At 44.0% G+C, this 19,907-nt stretch overlaps 1 protein-coding gene and 1 pseudogene across 1 annotated transcript in view; one reads left to right on the top strand and one right to left on the bottom strand.

The window, feature by feature from the left end:
• The window catches only part of MCOLN2 (mucolipin 2), a 125,167-nt gene that overhangs the window by 84,999 nt on the left and 20,261 nt on the right, over window positions 1-19,907 (top strand). The window contains exons 8-10 of the mRNA XM_006898378.1: window positions 2,854-2,953; window positions 13,854-13,966; window positions 17,663-17,812. Coding sequence (XP_006898440.1) covers window positions 2,854-2,953; window positions 13,854-13,966; window positions 17,663-17,812 — 363 coding nt within the window. The remainder of the gene's footprint in view (window positions 1-2,853; window positions 2,954-13,853; window positions 13,967-17,662; window positions 17,813-19,907) is intronic.
• On the bottom strand, window positions 7,004-9,079 carry LOC102850110 (annotated as a pseudogene).

Raw genomic sequence — 19,907 nt, 5'->3', positions numbered from 1 at the left:
TCCCCAAAATACTGAAAATCAATCGCATTGGTCTGTAGACTAAGGTGCGCCTGATCCAGGCCATAGTCTTCACAATGTGTCAGAAAGCTGGCCAATGACTAAGGATGATAGATAGAGAATCGATGCTTTTGAACAGTAGTGCTGGAGAAGAGTATTGAATATACCATGGACTGCCAGGAGAACAAACAGGTTTGTCCTAGAGAGGGTTAAACCAGGCTGTTCCTCAGAGGTAAGGATTCTGAAGCTTCATCTGACATACTTTGGGCATGTTACAAGGAGGGACCAGTCTTTGTAGAGGGACATCATTCTTGGAAAGGTAGAGGAACAGAGAAAGAGATGAAGACTCTCGATGAGATGGATTGATTCAGTGACTGGGGTTATGAAGGTCAGTGTGTCAGAGACAATAAGATGGCACAGGATAGAACAGGTTTTAGGGCTATTGTACATTGGGTTGTTGTGAGTGAGTCACAAGCAACTCGATGGCACATAACAACAACATCTTTTACCAATCTAGAACAGTGTTTTATTCAACAACATTCAATAAATATTTAATGACTTTGCACCAGGTATTTTGCTATATCCTAAAGGGAGCTCTGGTGGCCCTGTGGATAAGGAGTTGTACTGCCAATGCACCTGCTAGTTTCTCTGAGGGAGAAAGAGGGGACAGTCTCTTTTTGTGAGGTTTACAATCTCTGAAAAACTGCTGGATGGTCAGCTGTGAGTCACTTCTGACTGGAGGGCACATAACAACAACAGAGGGAACTGTGGTGGTGTAATACACTGCTAGTCCAAAGGTGGTAGGGTTTTGGCAGTTGGAATCCACTGTCGGCTCTGCAAGAGAAACATGGGCAATCTTCTCTTGTGTGGTTTAGAGCTTTAGAAACCTGCTGCAGGGTCAGCTATTAGTCAAAGTCAAGTTCCAACTTGACTTTGACTGAAGAAACACAGAAGCCACAAGAGTGAAACTGTGGCCCACAGGAAGCCTGGTGGAGGAGGCATGCAGGAGAAAAAAAAATGTAAATAAAGAAGTTAAAATAATTACAAATTGTGATAGAGTGATAAGGGAGGATGGTTTCAGCAGGACCAGGGTGGAGAATGCCCTGCAGTAGACAAGAGGAACACCAAGGGAGTCTGCATGACGAAGAGCAAGACAGGCCCATAGAAGAGTGAGATGCCCACAAGGTCAAGATCACTTGTGATTTGGTGAATCATGGTAAACAGTGGGGATTTAAAAAAAAAAGTGACTTTTATTTTTGTTCTTGGGTGTGTTTGTAGGTGTTATTTTCACTTCTGCGTCCTTTAAGGTGGTTCCTAGAACACTCTGTGTTCTAACCCTCGGAGTCGTTGATTCAGACCTGCCCAGTGGCACCACAGAATAAAAAAATACCTAGCAATCTGCTCTCACAGGGATTGCAGCTGAGAAAACGCTAAGGGGCAGTTTTGTTCCGTAACACGTCAGGCTCCCAAAGGCTTGAGGGTTTGGGGTTTCAGTTGCTGCCTTAAGTTTATAAAGCCTTGAGAAGAGACTTTTAGGACTTTACCTTGGAGGGTTAAAAATCATAAGCATCCAGATTTAGGGAAATGGCTTGCCCCCGGAAACTCTATGCATGAACAGTGCTCAGGCTGTTCATTCATAGGGTCACTATGAGTCGTTGACGGTACCAAACAACAACAACAACATTCCTAGTTTAAGGATATGGGAATGAGGCCAGTGGTTTAATTCTTGAACTTCTGATCTGATCATTGTGCTCTATTTTCAAAATTGGTGAATTCGGGATTTTGATCCTGGGACTGGTTTGGTTGTCTTCCTCTAGGAATTCCATGAGCCAGAGACGAAAGATTTAGCAGAACTTCTTGGGCCCATCCTTTGGGCTATATTTTTTTTTATTCGTGATAGAAAGCTATGGAGAGAGCCTGTGATGAGGTCATTTTATCAGCATAATTCTTTTGGAATCAACAAGCTGTTTGGCTTTCGGTGCTCTAGTGTAACATTCAGAGTCTCTTCTGACATCCATTTTGGTCTTTTTTTCCTGTCTTTGAAATGACCTCCTGCATTCTCTCTGGACAATACTCTTGATAACCTCCCACAGCTCATCTGGTCCTCGTTCATGAACGTTCAGGACCTCACACCTGCTCATGAGATGGTTTTTAAATTCAGGTGGGATAGACTCAAAGTCAAATTTTGATTCCTTTGGCTTTAATTTGACCTCCTTAAGCTTTAATTTGAACTGGCATATGTGTAGTTGATGGTCTGTTCCGCAGTCAGCACCTGGCTTAGTTTTCACTGCTGATACTGAACTTCTCCATTGATTTCTTCCACAGATATAATCAATTTGATTTCTGTGCATATCATCAGGTGAAATCCATGCACTTGTGTTTCTTATAAAACGTATTAGCTATGAATAAATCATGCATTGTACAGAATTCTGTCATTTTATCTGCAGCCTCATTTCTGTCTCCAAGTCCATGTTTTCCTTCTTCCTGGTTCCCAACTTTTGCATTCCAGTCTCCTGTTGTTAGACAGAGTTTGGGCATGTGGCCAATCCTTGGAGAAGGACATGATATTGAGAAGGGTGGAGGGACAGTGCAGAAGATGAAGATCTCAGATGAGATGGATTGACACAGTGACTAGAGGAATGGGGGTACGTGTGTTGGAGTCAGTGAAACTAGCTCAGGACATGGCAGACTTCAGAGCTGCTGTACATAGGGTCACTGTGAGTTGCAGGCAACTCAATGGCACACAATAATAACAACAAACTATTTGGGGAATATCTGGGGGGTTTTTTAAAGCAAAATTAATGTAACAATTATAAATAAATTTATTGTAATCTCTCCATACATTTGTATCTCCAGATTATCTATGACAATAAAGCACACAGTGGCAAAATCAGAATCTATTTTGAGAGTGATGCCAACATTGAAGAATGTAAAGTCTTGAATATATCTGGATCTAGTAAGTATGCCACATGCTTGCCCATTGTGGATTATGGATGCTTTTGACATTTTATCTTGTAATTTTATGTGTTTAAAATGACTTGAAGAAAGGACAGTAAAAAAACATGCTTTGAGCATTAGAGTCTATAAAGCCTATCCTGAAGTTTGCTTTTTTTTTTTTTTTTGTTCAGCTCAGCAAATGTTTAGGATTTTCCTCTTAAGGAGCTGTTCTGCCAAACCAAAGGCCCACAGTTGAAATCCATCAGTGACTCAGCGGGAGGAGGGCAGATAATCTTTTCTGTGTGATTTATGGCCTTTGAAAACCCACTGGAGGGTCAGTTATGAGTTAGTCCAAACGGAACTGTAAATAACAACACACAGTTGTAATGAATGGGGCTGCTAATTCAAAGGCCACACTCTGATGAGTTGAATCCATAGACTCTCTGGGAGTAAGATCGGTGATTTCCTCCCATGTGCTTTACAGCCTTGGAAATCCAATGGGGTGTCAACTATGAGTCTGTTCCAACTTAATGAAAGTGAGTGAGTTTTGAGTTTGATGCAAGACAGCAGTGATTAGGAGCTGAGGCCCTGGAGTCTGGTGCTTCAATTAAGTCCTGGCTGTTTACCATGCCCATGATCTTGGACAACCTACTTAACTTCTGTCTCACGATTTTTCTCAATAAAAATGAGACTAAAAATAATGTTTCCCTTCCAGGGTTGTTCTTGTTGTTAGGTGACTAGAATCACCTTTGACTCACAGCGACCCTTTTGGAGCATAGTATAACCACCCAACAGAAGTTCCAAGGATGTAATCTCTACCTAGTAGATTATCAGATCTTTTCTCCCAAGGAGTGGCTGGTAGATTTGAACTTCCAGCCCTTTAATTAGCAGTCCAGCACTTAACCATTGCACCACTGGAGCCACTGCTTCCAGGCTGGTGAATGTTAAATAAGTTAATATGCAAAGTGCTGAGAACAAGGGCTCCTGGACATACTTTCTAGGAACTGTTAGGCCCCCAGAGGATCCCTATGGGAACAGAAAGAGAAGTTCCGTAGAGAGGGAGATCAACATGTTAGAAAATCTCTAGAGGCTGGTGAATAGGATAAGTAGTGGAAATATAAAAAGGCATGATAATATAGAAAGCGCTTGTTATGCATCAGAGAGTTGGACAATGACTAGGGAGGACAGAAGGAGAGTGGATGCTTTTGAGCTGTGGTGCTGGAGAAGAGTACTGAATGTACCATGGACTGCCAGGAAAACAAACCCTGGAGAGAGTTCTTGGAGAGGATTAACCCAAGCTACTCCTTGGAGGCAAAGATTCTGGGGCTTCATCTGACATACTTTGGACATGTTGCCAGTAGGGACGGGTCCTTGGAGAGGGACATCATGCTTGGGAGGGTGGAGGGACAGCGCAGGAGGGGAAGACCCTCTATGAGATGGATTGATTCGGTGAGTAGGGTAATCAGGATGGGTGTGTCAGAGGCGGTGCGGTTGGCGCAGGATAGAGCAGGGTTTAGAGCTGTTGTGCATAAGGTCGCTATGAGTCTGAAACGACTCGACGGCACATAACAACAACAACAAATTAGTATTGACTAGAGTGAGAAATAAGTTCTAAGAGAGATTTCTGGAGGCTTTGATTTAGACCCTGAACAGTGAAGAGATGAGGGTCTTCAGAGCAGCCTGTGTCCAAACTTGACATCTTCTACCCAGGCTTCATTCATGAAGCCCAAACCAGCCCACTGCCATCAGGTTGATCCCAACTCATAGTGACCCTCCGCTGGATTTCTTTGGTAGTTTAGTCTTTATGGGAGGAGAATGGGCTCCTTTCTCTCAAGAAGCAGTTGTTGGATTCAAACTACCAACCTTCCAGCTAGCTGACTAACCAACCCATTCCACAATATGCCACGAGGACTCATTCTTCTTTTTTTTTTTGTATGTTTATTTTTTATTTTATTATTTGTGTGTGAGTGTACCGTCAAATCGGATCTGATTGGTACAGGAGGAGATTGCCCCTCCATCTCCAGCAGAACAGCTGGTGGGTTCACACTGCGCACCTCTGTGATTGCAGTGGAGCTTCTTGCCACTAGGCCAACAGAGCTTGCTGGTCTCATTCTTTTCTTTAAAGCACTTCTTAATCCAAACCCGTAAATGAGTTACCTGGGACCTGTTACACTTGCTCACTGAGGGCTCTATATGATATTATTGTTGAGTGGTAAATAGATTGCTTTTATTTAAAAGTTTTAATTGCATTTACCTTTGCTGTTTTTGTTGTGTACCATAGAGTTGGAACCGGCCCATAGCTGACCCTTAGGCAGGTTTTCAGAGAAAGTTAATCACATGGGAGGGGACTGTCCATCTTTTACCCTCAGAGCAGCTGGTGGATTCGAACCACCAGCCTTCAGGATTGCAACACAGCTTCTTCTCTCTGGGCCACAACTTAAAAGCAATAGATCACAAATCAAACTTTTAGTTTACAGCTAATTAGACTTTAGAATGTTTTTTTAGTAAAACCAAAACTGGTTTGATTTGTGATCTATTGCTTTGTTGTTTTGGGTTTTTTTTAAATCTATTGCTTTTTAGTTGTATATATTCTGATGATCTGGATGTTTTCATTTCAGTAGTTTTAGTAACTGACTTAAAATTCTGATCTATCTGCAGTTTTAGTTTCTGCTAAAATGTAGTTTCTGTCTGATATCAAGCAAACAGACTGTCTCCCTCTGTCTTTTTTTCTCTCACAAATTTTCCAAGTATAAACTTAAAACTTCACTGCTGTGGAGTTAGTTCCAATTAATAGAGACCCGCCATTGGGTCTCTCTCCAGGGGTGTAAATATGATGGAGGAGGTTGCTCCTTTTCCTCTCAGTTTGTAGAATCTAACAACAGAGACATGTGGCCTTTGGGTTAACAACACACCTCCTTGTGGATCAGCCTTTAGGCTGCAGCTGTTTCCTGTGGCAAAAACTACCCTAGAAGTGAAGCCAGTACAAACCAAAGTCACTATCATCAGATATCTCCCAGATGACTGGGTGTAACATCTGCAGAGGTTTCCAAAGCTGCAAGGTTTATGGGAGCAAATGGCCTCCTCTTTGGCCCATGAACTGACCTTTGGATCAGCAGCTGGATTCTTTAACCACTGCACTACCAGGGCTCCAGCATAGTTAAATTCTTGAACTTCTGGTTTGCTTGTAATGTTATTATTGGAGTACACAGAATGTGCTTTTTGTTCTCAGACACTCAGGTGGACATAAAATGTGGTTTGACACATTCACTATGAAGATCAAAGTGACCAAATGGATTAGTCAGTCAGTCATGTCAGAACACTGTTTTCCTTCTCCCCACAAATCTCTTAGGTCGCTGAGAGTCAGAATCCACCAATGGAAGTGAAGTTAGTACTCTAAAGAGAGGAACTCGGGCTCCCTCCTGTGACCAATGGGAGAAACACACACCTCTCTGGCCTCATTTTCTTTTTTTCATACTCAAAGTGGTGTGTTATAAACATTGATTCAATTCTTCTTTATTTTTTTTTTTTTTTGCTTTTCCAGACTCTTTATTGCCAACATGGTTAACATAAAAAAAAGTAATAAATACTGCTCTTTGGGCTATAATAAAAAGTTTATTAACAAGGAATGCACTTTTCCAGCCACAAGTGTCTTGAAAAATTAACAAGAGGGAAAAAAATTAGATATGGCCATAGTTCACAGTTGAGCAGTCAAAAGCTGCTCCGATTACAGCCTTTCAACGACGTGGGCGCTTCCTCCCTTCTCCCTCCCCTTTGGGAAGTTTATTCACAGTTCTAAGTCCTCTAAGAGTCAATGCACAATTTTCTGAACAACCTTTGAAGCAGGTATATTGAGGAAAACAGCATCCTTGTTCATCCTTGGATTCGTCCAAAGTCAAGAACTGTACGCTTCACCCTGCTCTGGTCTTCTCAGTGAAGCGGGCCGCTGAGGCCGAGTTTTTGTACCACCACCTGTCCTTCTTCTTCACAGTGCTGTGGGTCGTTCGACTGGCTTCCCTGTAGGCCTCACAGTGGAGAAGAGGCTTCCCATAGGGTCCATTCAAAGTGTCCTTTAATTACATCTCTGTAAGAGCATGTTAGGGCATATTCCATACGGTTTTTCAATTCTGCTGAACAGCCAGACATCAGCAGAGTCGTCAGCCTGAATGTCGTAGATATCCTGTCTTCATTGATGTAGGTGAGCAGGTATTCTTCATTTTGGCTACAGATGATTTTTGTGTGATCGTGATAGAAATTTACCTGAAAGGTGCCATCATTGAAGAGCATCATTAAGGCTTTGTCAGACTTGAGCCACTGAAGGAGGTAGAGCCGAGGTCTTCGGATGTCAGTGACACTGGGCAGATCTCCACCATCCATGAGGTTCTCCTCCATGTAATGAGAGAAGTATTTCAGCACCGTCACTTGGCTAATGAATTGTTCAGGGGCATCTGTTGCTGGGAAAACCGAGTACTGGCCGAGCTCCGCATAATAGTGAACGGTTTTTTTGTCAGGCAGGAGACTCATGTGAGCACCGTTGTTGAAAAGGACGCCGACAGTGTGGTCCGAGAGCTGGTACCCAAAGCCGTACTCGTTAATCGACCCATTTGGTGACCCACTGGAATGATGTGCTCAGCTGCTCTTTGGGGATGCTGTCGGCTTCTGGCATGTTCTCCAGACATCCTCAAGGGTCCCTGACCGCTATGTCCACAGCATTGCCCAAGGTGCTGTACTCCAGGCATTCACTGCTACTGCTACTGCTGCTGCTGCAGCTGCCAACAGTCCCTCTGACTACCCTGCAGATAGCGTCCCTGATCTGCTGCTTGTTTTCCACTGCGGGTGTTCCAGATCTGGCCACTGTGGTGGCGGGTGGCTGCAGCTCCTCATCTGTGCTATGTTTGCTGGGCTGTTGGGTTATTGAAGTCTTTTTCAAGTCATGTCTAAGTTTGTAAATATCTTCATCTTCATCTTCATCTTCATCTTCTGTAGACACTCTATTATGTGTGCCAATATATCTGGCTTTGTCTTCTGTGCCACCAAAGAGAGCAGCATTAACTTCCTTGAAGTTCTTTGCTGAGCTTGATAAATGGAAGTCGGGGACTGTATGACAACAGCTAGAAGAAAGTCGGTCTGGCGTGAAGCCCTGCAGAAAGAAGTCATGCCGAATGATGTCATCCAAAGTGGGACGATCTTCTGGATTTTTGGACAGCATGCTGGCTATCAAGTGCTTGGCAGGAGCTGACAGGGAAGACGGCATTGTATACCTTGCTTCTCTTATACATCTATAGGTTTCTTTCAGATTTGTGATTTCAAATGGAGGTCTTCCTAGTAACATTGTATACATTACGCAGCCTAAGGCCCAAATGTCTGATTCACAGCCATGTCCCTGTTTGTTGAGGACTTCAGGAGAGAGATAATTTGGAGTACCACATATTGTTCTCCTTCTATGTTCCAAGGGTTCCAGCCTGGCAGCCAAGCCAAAGTCTCCAAGTTTTAGCTCCATGGCTTCATTGATAAAAAAGTTTCCTAGTTTGAGATCTCGGTGCAAGATTTCTTGTTCATGTAGGTACTTGAGTCCAGACACAATCTGCCTGAGGTAGTATCGAACTTCTGGCTCCGTCAACACCTTTCTAGCTTTCAAGATATGTGCCATGGACCTTCTGCTGCAGTACTCCAGGAGGATGTAAATGTTTTCTTTATCCTCAAAGTAGTGACAAAACTGCACCACATGCTTATGGTGGAGAATTCGGTGAAGCTCTATTTCTTTGTCAATCATTTCCCTTTGATGAGGTTTCGCTACTCTGCTGTGGGGAATAATTTTTGCAGCATAGACTTTGTTATCTGTCAAATCTGTCATCTCATAACATTTTGCAGAGCCACCTTTACCCAGCATTTGGCCCTGGAAGTAGCGCTTTCCCGTCGTGGGATCGACGATAATCCGTGAGATCTCTGTCCCAGAATGGGAGTAGTGGTGATGGTGGTGCGGAGCCACTGGCTGCACCTGAGGTGCGGGCTGCAGGGTCTGCGGCTCCTCTGGGTGCTGCTGCTGTGGCTCCTTCTTCCAGTCCCCGCCGCAAGCTTTGCCCAGCGCTTGCTCGCACATCTTGGTGCCGGCGGCCGGCTGGTAGGTGTTAGTCCTCAAGAGCTCCATCGCCGCCTCGCCGCGAGGCACCGCCTGCTGCCACCTCCGAGGCGCGGACACACGTCGGAGTCTGCCCGAGTCCTTGATTTCCCGCGTCTGACAACCTCAAAGCTCCACCAGACGCCCTCTTCCACTTGTGCGAGTGTGAATGCCAGGCGAAATCTTATATACGAGGGGCCAGGGGGCGGAGACTCGAAAAGTGCGTCACAGATGACGCCCCGCCCGCCGGCCCTTGCGCGCGCGGTTCTTAATCCAATCTAGGGACCTCCTACTGGGACCGTTCAAAGAGCCGGCGCGCCTAGGACGCCGGCCACGGGGGCTCTTGTCCTGAAAGGGAGGCCTGCTGCGGGAACGAGCCTCCTGGCTGCCCCCTCGACTGCCACCCTGTTCTCCACATGCCCACAGCGCTGGCGTGTAAACTAGAAAACCGAGGGCTGGGGCTTGGCCCCGCCTCTCTCGCATCGCCCCGCCCCTGTTTCAATTCTTTGTATGTTTTCTGGAACTTTTTTGGTTTTTTTTAATATTTAATTTTTTTATATTACTTTGATTTATTTACAAAGTATGAATACACTGTTTTTCCACAAAAGATTCTTCCCATTTCCTTCACCCCCCCCACCCATTGAATTGTGCAACCCTAGGATTAACACCCTACCCCTCCTATCCACACCCCTCTTTTTCCACCCTTCCTCCCCCTGTTGGATTTGGGGGTCGGGGGTGGGGTTTGGGGAGGTGCGGGGGGGGGATTATGTACCAATGAGGGAGTTTTTCTTTTGCTTTTCAAGGAGAGGAACAAAGGGGGGGAGGGGTTTGTGCGGGGAGAAGGGTACAACAATGAATGAATGGAATTCCAAAATCTCTGTAGATGTTCATTGAAATGAAAAATAAACTAAATTTAAAAAAAAACCACAAACAATAATGGTTTCATACAGCATTTTCCTTGTGGGACTGAGTTAATTCACTCAGCATAATGCTTTCTAGTCCCTCCCAAGTTGGGTAGTCATTTTCAAAGTAATTGCTCCTGTATGTTGCGTAGTATTCCATTGTATGAACGTACCACAACTTCTTAATCCACTCGTTTGTGGTTGGACATCTGGACTGTTTCCATGGTCTTGCAATGGTGAATGGCCCCATTTTCTTTCATGTTGCTTTCAGAGTGTATCCTGTTGTTATGTGCTCTCGAATCAGGACAGACTCATAGCTGACCATCCAACTCATTTTTGAAGACTGTAAACTGCATGAGAGGAGACTGCCCATTTTTCTTCCGCAGGGAGGCTGGTGGATTCGAACTGCATTCTTTTGAGTTGGTAGAGCAGATCATCACCCAGAGAGTGCATCTTGTTTTTTTAGTTTGTGTGTGCCATCAAGTCATCTCTAGCTCATAGCAACCCTATGAACAACAGATCTGAATCCTGCCCTACCCTGTGCCATCTCTGCCAACTCTGACATGTTTGAGCACATGCAGTCAATGTATTGACCCCCTTTGTTTAGGGCCTCTTCCTCTATCTTCCCCAGCATGATGTCCTTTTCCAAGGCCCGGTCCCTCCTGACAACATGCCCACAGTCTGTGAGATGAAGTTTCATCATCCTTGCCTCTAAGTAGTACCCTGACTGAACTTCCTCCAAGATAGAAGAATGCATCAAGTTGCAGAGGCAGTAAACTATCATGGGAGTTGATTGTCTTTCTTTCTCCCACAAAGCACATGATGGTTTTGAACTGCATGCCTTTGGGGTGACAGCACAATTTCTTACCACTAGGCAACTAGAGTTCCCTGAGTGCATCATAGGGAGCCTAATTCTATCGCTGTGTTAGGTGCAGGGAGCTCTGCTGGCAGAGTCTCTAACAAATTGTGCTGCTAACTCAAAGGCTGCACATCTCTGGTAGTTCAAGCCCACCAGCAACTCCCAGAAAAAGACAGATGGTTTTCTTCTGTTGATGGAGGGTCCCTATGAGTCGAAATCAACCTGATGGCACTGTGTGAGTGCAGTGACCCTGTGTACAACAGAGTGAAACTCGACTGCTATTGGACCATCCTCACAATCCCTGATAATGATTAATTGATGTGATTGCAGTGCAATGGAAATAAACTCATACCTGAGGCCCTAAAGGGTTTTCAGAAGCTATAAATCTCATGGGACAGATAGCCCACCTTTCTCCTGGGGAATCACTAATGGATTTGAACCGCCAGAAAGGCACCACTTTGATTTAGCTGCACAGCATCACTATCTATTGATAATTCAACACGTACAAATGTAAAGTAAATGTGACGTGAGAGCCTTAAAAAGGTGAAATTCAAAAACAAACCAAGCTCATAAATGGAAAGAACTCACTTTTAGGAGGTGAATTGATGACCCAGTTTTGCGATAAACTGAAAGTGGGCAAGTGGGAAGTTTGGCAAGGATGACATCTGGTGAGGAATGAGGTTATTCCAAAAGTTCTGAAGTATATACAGATTCACACCTGCAATCCTGGATTCTCCTCTCATTCTCATCTTTTCTTATGTTACCTCAAGGTGAAATATGAGAGAATGCCCATTTTCATGGTCAAACCTTAGGTTGCTTTGTATGACCCCTGCCACTCACATCTCGGATTGCTACGCCTCTTTCCTTTAACTTGATTTTATAAACACAGAAAATTGGGGACTCAGGACTCAGGGAGCTTTTGGAAAGTGATATCAGAAAACGTTATAGGGGAAAGCATTTCTGTTAGATTGGGTCAATGAGAGAAGTCCTGGGTTTGAGTCATCAGGTGAGCTGATGGTGTTTGTATGTAGGTGTTCTCAAGGCTTGAGAATGACCAGCCTGTTGTGCAGGAATTCTCTAACCAGATTAACGGAGATGAATATTTCAGTGGAGCTCTGATTTCATTGTCCTGTGGGAGTTGTTCTGCTAACCCAAAGGCTGAACCTCTCTGGTGGTTTGAATCCACCAGCAACTCCACTGGAGAATGGTGAGCAGTATCCTCCCATTCAGTCCACAGCCTCAGAAACCCAGGGGAGGCTCAGCTCTGAATGATGTGATCCCGACTCCACAGCAATGAGGCTTTACGTTTGAATGTTGTACAAGCCCGGCTTTGGGAAATGCCTTTTTGATGCAACGTGTTTTCAACAACAGCATAAGAAAACAATTACAATGTTTATGAAACACTTTTTTCTTTCTTGGTTTTTGTTGGTTTGCTTTTTAACTACATTAAAGTCATTCGCTCAATAAGTAAAATAAATTACTGTCCTGGATTCTCTGTTAGGAGATCATTTCATCCTACTAGGTATGAACATCATTGCTCCTATCTGTAATCAATGTAATCAACCTTGCGGAGCATTCCTTCTCACAGGTTAGAGTGGAAGGAATAGATGCTGTCCTTGCATTTAGACATTTTCAGTTCATTCTGCCCCATTCCATGAATCACCACTCTCCACACACCCACCCAAAAAGAGAATACATTAAAATAAAGGCTTAGGTGCTGATAGAGTTGTTTTGTAACCTACTCATTAGATTGTATATTGGGGTTTCTAAATAATAAAGTGGTTGAGGGTAAATGTGAGTGTAGGTGCTAGACACTTGAATGCACTTGACATAGATTGTTGCATTTCATTCTCATAACAGCCTGTGAAGAGGGTACTGTTTTCCTCCCCAGTTTGTAACTGAATATTACTCACTTACTGTTGTCGAGTCGGTTCTGACTCAGATGGCCCTGCATTGAGTTGAGCTTCCCAGGCTGTGAGTAATGGGAGGAGAGTTGCACGTCTTTCTCTCATGGATCCATTAGTGGATTCACTGCCAGCAATGACCACACCTTGGGTTAACAGGGCAACATACCCAGGACTATGCATCCAGAGCTCTCTGTGAAAGAATAGAGGGCTAACAGGGATGGTAAATAGAGATGGTAATTTAGGGAATTCTTTTCTGAAGAAGGGGATATTTAATCCAAAACCTGACACTGAAAAGGAATAAGCCTGACATATGTATGTGTGGAAGATGCTGCTCCATGCAGAGAAATCAGCATGTGCAAAGTCCCCGAGGCAAGAGAGAGCTGAAGGGAGCAGGGAAGGCGGCAGACTGCTGGCTGCTTGTGAGCTTATGAGAGCAGAGAGTGGCAGGCGAGGAAGGTGCAGAGCGGCCAGGGAGCCACGCAGCGAAGAACTGTGGCTGGCCTTTTTTCTGATCTTGGAGCCTGAGAGAAACTAAGATTCCAGTTCCAGTAATTTCTCTATGTTACTATGTATTCCAGGACAAAAATTTGATTCTCATTCTCCTCCTCACTTCCATTCCAAGAAGTTATTTTCTCCTGTTGCCGAGAAAGCTTATTGAACCAGCATTCTTTGCTGGGAAAGGGCACAGCACAGTGGAGACACAGTAATAGGGATTCTGAGTGATGATGTTTTAAGTAGTTTGTTCTCTCTCTAATGGCAAGACTCAACGTCTATTCCTCTAGTATGAGAGGAACTGAGAGTACTTCAGTACTTTTACCTCTTCTTTATGAAGCCCCCAAGGATCATTTTCTTTTGAATTCCTTTCTGTAGTAAATAGTTGCAACACATAAATTTTAGTGTGTTTATTAGCATTTCCTGTGCTTTCAAACATCTGACTCTTCACACCACAGGATGTTTCACCTTCTTTATGGACTTCCGCATGAATGTAGTCTGATTTGTTTCTTATACTTACCATTTTCTTTTAACAACAGACAACACATTGATCACTTGAATTGCTTTTCAGACTGCCATGTTTATTTGGAAAATATTCCCGAATAAGGAGTGTTTAATATCTGAATTCTGATTTTGTTCTCCAGTTCAGAAAAATACCCAGTATGTCCTGGTGTTTGATGCATTTGTCATTGTGATTTGCTTGGCTTCTCTTATTCTGTGCACCAGATCCATTGTTCTTGCTCTAAGGCTACGAAAGGTAAGTGGGTGTTTATATTCTTCAGACCCTTCTTGGCATCTCCTCTCCTTATGCCCAAATGTTGGAGCACTGATGGTGTGCCAGGGAGCTCTGTTAGATAAAGAGTTGTGCTGTCAAGGCACAGGCAGGTGGTTGGACTCCACCAGGTCTGGAGCAGAAAGACTAGCAGTGTCCTCCCGTGGAATTTATAACCTCTGAAAATCTACCTCAAGGTCAGCTACGGGTTGATTCTGACTTAATGGCAGTGTCTGAGATGGTGTGCCACCCTACCTTTTCTGGAGCCCCTCCACTCAGGTAGATTCCTTTGAGTGACTGCCCGCCATGAGGCTTTAGTCAGCCCAGGGTGTGGGAAGATAGCAAAGCCTCTCATACGCCTCGTAATTAATTATCTTGCCTAAAACTGTTCTTCCAAGCACACTGCTCAGTAGTGAGCTCTCAAGCTTCCAAATGTTTCCAGAATAAATGAATCCCTTTAATTTCAAGAGTGATCTTAAGAGCAAACTAATAGCAGGAGTGGATTTCATCTTTTGTCTTCAAATCAGAGTTCGTTTTGACAAAGAGATGGGGCAAATGGGTTGTAATGAAGCATTAAATGCCTTCTTTTACTTTTTCCCCTTTTTTTTTCAGTTTTAAAATTCTTCCCAGAGTGTTGTTTTACCTTTTTACCATTGGCACTCTCATACGTACTCCCCAGCTCCCAGCAGATATTTTAATGTTTGAGGCATGTGTGTATACCTGTATTCTGGGGACAGGAAATGAGAAGGAGTTCAGGGAGAGTTCGTGGAGCCATGAAACAGTTAATATTCTCATTTCCTCCTTCTTAATATTTTGAATTTATTTTGGAAATATCCTCTTCTCAGGCTCAGAATCTAAGGTGTGAACCTTCTCTCTGCCACAGGGAGGGTCTCTCATTGGGATATAATCAGGCGCTGACTATTCAGAGCCAGAATGTTGTTGTAGTTATCGTTGCAGTTGTTGGTGTTAAGTGCCAGTTGTGTTGCCTGCGACTCATAATGATCCTACTATGTACAACAGCCCTCAACCCCGCTCTATACTGTGCCAATCTTACTGTCTCTCATCCCTCCACCCTCTCAAGCATGGCATCACTCTACAAGGATGGTCCCTCCTTGCAACATGTCCAAAGTATGTCAGAATGTTGTTGTTGTTGTTATGTGTCGTCCAGTCGCTTGCGACTCATAGCAACCCTATGTACAACAGCCCTAAACTCTGCTCTGTCCTGTGCCAGTTGCACTGACTCTGACACTCCCATCCTGATTACCCCAGTCACTGAATCAATCCACCTCACATAGGGCCTTCCCCTCCTGCGCCGTCCCTCCACCCTCCCAAACGTGGTGTTCTTCTCCAAGGACCAGTCTCTTTAAAACATGTCCAAAGTATGTTAGATGGAGCCTCAGAATCCTTGCCTCCAAGGAGCCACCCGATTTAACCCTTTCCCGGATGAATCTGTTTATTTTCCTAGCAGTCCATGGTACTCTCAATACTCTTCTCCAGCACCACAGCTCAAAGGCATCAATTCTCCTTCTATCCTCCTTGGTCATTGTCCAATTCTCTGATGCATAACAAGTGATTGTGAAGACCATGGCCTGTATCAGATGCACCTTAGTCTCCAGAGAGACACCATTGCTCTTCAGTACTTTGGAGAGGTCCCTAATAGCAGACTTTCTCATCAAAATATGCCTTTTGATTTCCTGGCTACTGGTGCCAAGAATTTTAACTGTGGAGCCAAGAAAACTAAAGCTGTGAACAATTTCAATCTCTTCCTCATCCATCCTGATGCTGCCAATTGGCCCAATGGTGAGAATCTTTGTCTTCTTGACATTGAGCCTCAATCCATATTGGAGGCTGCAGTCCTTGACTCTCTGCAGAAAGCACTTCAGGTCCTCCTCAGTTTCAACAAGCAGGGTTGTGTCATCTACATAACGCAGATTGTTGATAGATCTTCCACCAATCTTGACCCCACATTTCTCTTCATAGAGCCCTGCCTCCCGGATAATCTGTTCTGCATACAGGTCGAAAAGGTATGGAGATAGAATGCATCCCTGGCGTACGCCCTTCCCAACTTTGAACCATGCAGTGTTCCCTAGCTCTGTTCTGACGAGTGCCTCCTGGTCCAAGTATAGGTTTCGCATTAGAACGATCAAGTGTTTTGGGACTCCCATTCCTCTCAGAGTCAGCCACAGTTTGTTATGATCCACACAGTCTATCGCCTTTGCATAGCCAATGAAACACAGATAGACATTCCTCTGATATTTCCTGCTTTCAGCTAAGATCCATCTAACATCAGCTATAATATCCCCAGTCCCATGACCCTTTCTAAACCCAGCCTGGACTTCTGGCAGTTCTCTGCTGATGTGCTGTTCCAGTCGTTTTTGAATAACCTTCAGTAGAATCTTGCTTGCATGTGAAATCAATGAGATTGTTCTATAACTTCCACACTCTGTTGGGTCACCTTTCTTTGGCATGAGAACAAATATAGATCTTTTCCAGTCAGTTGGCCAAGTGGTTGTTCTACAGATTTCTTGGCACAACTTGGTGAGCGCGTCCAGGGCAGCATCTGTTAACTGAAATATGTCAATTGGTATACTATCTATTTCTGGGGCCTTAGTTTTTGCAATTTCCTTCAAAGCAGCCTGAACTTCTTTCATCACCATAGGCTCTTGCTCATATGTTGTTTTATGAAGTTCTTCTGTGTCTGCCAATTCCTTTTGATACAGTGATTCAGTATATTCTTTCCATCTTCTTTTAATACTTCCTGGATCATTTAATATTCTGCCGAAAGCATCCTTGATTATAGCAACTCAAGGTTTGAATGGTTCTTCAGTTCCTTGAGCTTAAGAAATGCTGAGCAAGTTCGGCCCCTTTGATTTTCTGACTTTAGCTCCTTGCACATTTCATTGTAGTATGTTACTTTGTCATCCCATGCTGAATAGTGGAGTTAAAATCCTGCTGAATGACTCTGAGCCTCAGTTCCTGCATCTGGAAAATAAGACTCCTACTTCACAGAGCTGTTGAGTGAGTTGATAATGTGAAGTCCTTGGAAGGTGTCCTGGTAGCCTGGTCTGTTGCCATGTTGGGCTGGTACCCAGAATTTGGAATCCATGCAACACTCCTTCATAGAAAAAGGAATAATCTCCTCCCTTGAAGATTTATAACTTTGAAAACACGAAAGAAGGAGGGTCACCAACATTCAGAATCAACAGCATGGCTGTTGATTTGAGCGTGTTAGCTAATACAAGAGTCGTTGGAGTTAGAGCACAGGGCATCTGTTAAACTTGAGTGATGTTCGCAGACACTTTGGGGAAGCTCCAGAGGCCTCATCTGTGGCGAGCTGCACGCTAACCAATAGCCAGTGTCCCTCAGGCAGTTTGAATCCACCAGCGGCTCCTGAAGAGAAAGATGGTTAGTCTCCTTCTGTGTGATTTACAGCCACAGAAACCCCACGGATCAGTTCTGTCTCCATGTCAATGAGCTCTGAGTCTTGAGCAGGCACTTGAATGCTTACATATGGTGGATGGTAAGGAAAGGCATGTGCTCTCATTCCCACCAAGCGGGTATATTGAGTTAGACTAGGGGATGCCCTGTCCCTTCACAGTGAAGGCCAATAATGTTCTTTGTCTTCTCCTTCCTGGGGATATGGTAGTTTGTAAGATACGCTCTTTAAAATGTTTGCCATAGAGATTTCTAAATTTCTTCCTGGAGAAGTACAAGCGCCGTGTGTGTGACGCTGACCAGTGGGAGTTCGTCAACGGGTGGTACGTCCTGGTGATCATCAGCGACCTCATGACAGTAATTGGTTCTATTTTGAAAATGGAAATCAAAGCAAAGGTAAGGCACAGCCCATTTTCAATCTTTTGTTCTCTACGGCATTTTACACGTAATGTGCCCTCACGAGCAACGTGCATATATGTATGTGGGCACATAGGACACTCATGTGTGAAGGGACTAGGAGATTACTTGGCAAAAACAGTATTACATGTGTTGTGTGCATAACAATTTGGCATATTCTTCATGAGCGTTTTAGCCATGTTAAGGTGCAGAAATCCTTGTAGAGAATAGTTTGGCTCTAGCATTTTTTTTTGTTGTCTTGTTTGGTTTTCTTCCCCTCACATCAACACAAGTGAAGCTTCCTTTGACTTTGATTCCACTGTTGTTGTTGTTAGGTGCCATCAAGTCAAGTACAACTCATATAGCAACCCTATGAACAGCATATCTGAACTCCATCCTATCCTGTGCCATCCTCACACTTGCTGACATACAAGAGACCATTGCAATAGCCATTGTATCAATGCACCTGGTCGAGGGTCTTCCTTTCTTTCACCAACCCTCCACTCTTCCCAGCATCATGTCCTCCAAGGATTAACCCTTCCTAGCAAACATGCCCAAAGAATGTAAGGCAAAGCCTCATCATCCTTGCCTCCAAAGGACGCTCTGGCTGCACCCTCTCCAAGACATATTTGCTTAATCTTTAGACCATTGATGAGATATTCGGTGTTCTTCAACACTGCAGCTCAAGGGCATCAGTTCTTCTGTCATCCTTGTTCATTGTGTCGCTTTCAGATGCATAGCAAGTGACCGGAAAGACCGTGGCCTGAATCAGACACACCTCAAACCGACATCATCACTCCTCAGTAATTTGGAGAGGTCCCTAACCTGATTGCAGACTTTCCCAATGCAATACATCTCCTGATTTCCTGACTGCTGGTACCAAGGGTTATGTCCATAGGACTGTGGATATCATGATATTCATGAATATCCCTGTCCTAATTACTTAGTGGAGGAGCAAGAGGGACAATCTCCTGTGTGATTTAGAGCCTTAGAAGATCACTGGACAGTTATGACTTTAAAGGTTTTAGGGATTTTTTACTTACTAGTGCTGCCGCAGGGAGCTCAGGTGGTATGTTAAACCAAAGATGAGACCTCTCTGGGTGATTTGAATTCACCAGAGGCTCCGAAGAAGAAAGATGAGCAGTCTCCTTCCGTGTGATTTACAGCCTACCAAAAACCCACTAAGGAGTCAGCTATGAATCACTTCCAACTTGATGACAACGAGTTTGAATTTTTGTGTGTTGATATAGCATAAATACAACATGTATAACTTTAAAGCATAGAAATTCATGTTCTCATAGTTCTGGAGGCAGAAAGTCCAATCAGAATGGCACCTGTGTTGGTTACCTCCTTGTCAGGAGTTCCAGGAGTTCTATGGTCCTTTTTTTTTAAAAAAAAATTATTTATTATTTTTTGTTTGTGTACCTTAAATTCGGATCTGACTAGTACAGCAGAAGATTATCCCTCCTTCTCCAGCAGAGTAGCTGGTGGATTTGAACCATGCACCTCTAGAATTGTAGTGCAGCTTCTTGCCACTAGGCTACCAGAGCTTTTCCATGGTCCTTTTCCATGTAGATGACCCTCCTTCTCATGGCCTCTAACTTCCCCCCTGTGTGTCTGATCTCTGGTCTCTATAATGCAGAAGGGATTAGGCCTAGGATCCACTTACACTGATCAGACGTCAATAACACACACACACACTCCCTGCTCTCAAACAAGATTACATCCACAGACATAGGAACACATCCCATATGTGAGTGCAGCTAGAGTGGAACACAATTCTGTCCCTAATAGTTCCCTAAGAAACTTGGCCACATCATTGGATTACTAACTGAAGTTTGACCGCATCAATTAATTGGGTGGTGGCGGCTGCTGCTTTTTTTTTTTTTTTTTACTGAGCTTTTTTTAAAAATAATTTTTAATTTTTAATTTTTTTTACAGAGGGTTTGGATTTCCATTCATTCATTGCCGCAATTTTTTCCCTTCCCACTCCTCCCCACCTGTTCGCTCCCCCCTCCGAAGAGAGAAAAAAAAAGAAAAAAAATTCCTTCATTAGTATACAATTCCCACGTCCCTTCCCCCCACCCCCCACCCC

The sequence above is a fragment of the Elephantulus edwardii genome, unplaced genomic scaffold (assembly GCF_000299155.1).
Source record: "Elephantulus edwardii isolate Elephantulus edwardi_28Jun2011 unplaced genomic scaffold, EleEdw1.0 scaffold00227, whole genome shotgun sequence".
Classification (NCBI taxonomy): Eukaryota; Metazoa; Chordata; class Mammalia; order Macroscelidea; family Macroscelididae; genus Elephantulus; species Elephantulus edwardii.
This window is presented reverse-complemented; position numbering and strand designations above follow the sequence as displayed.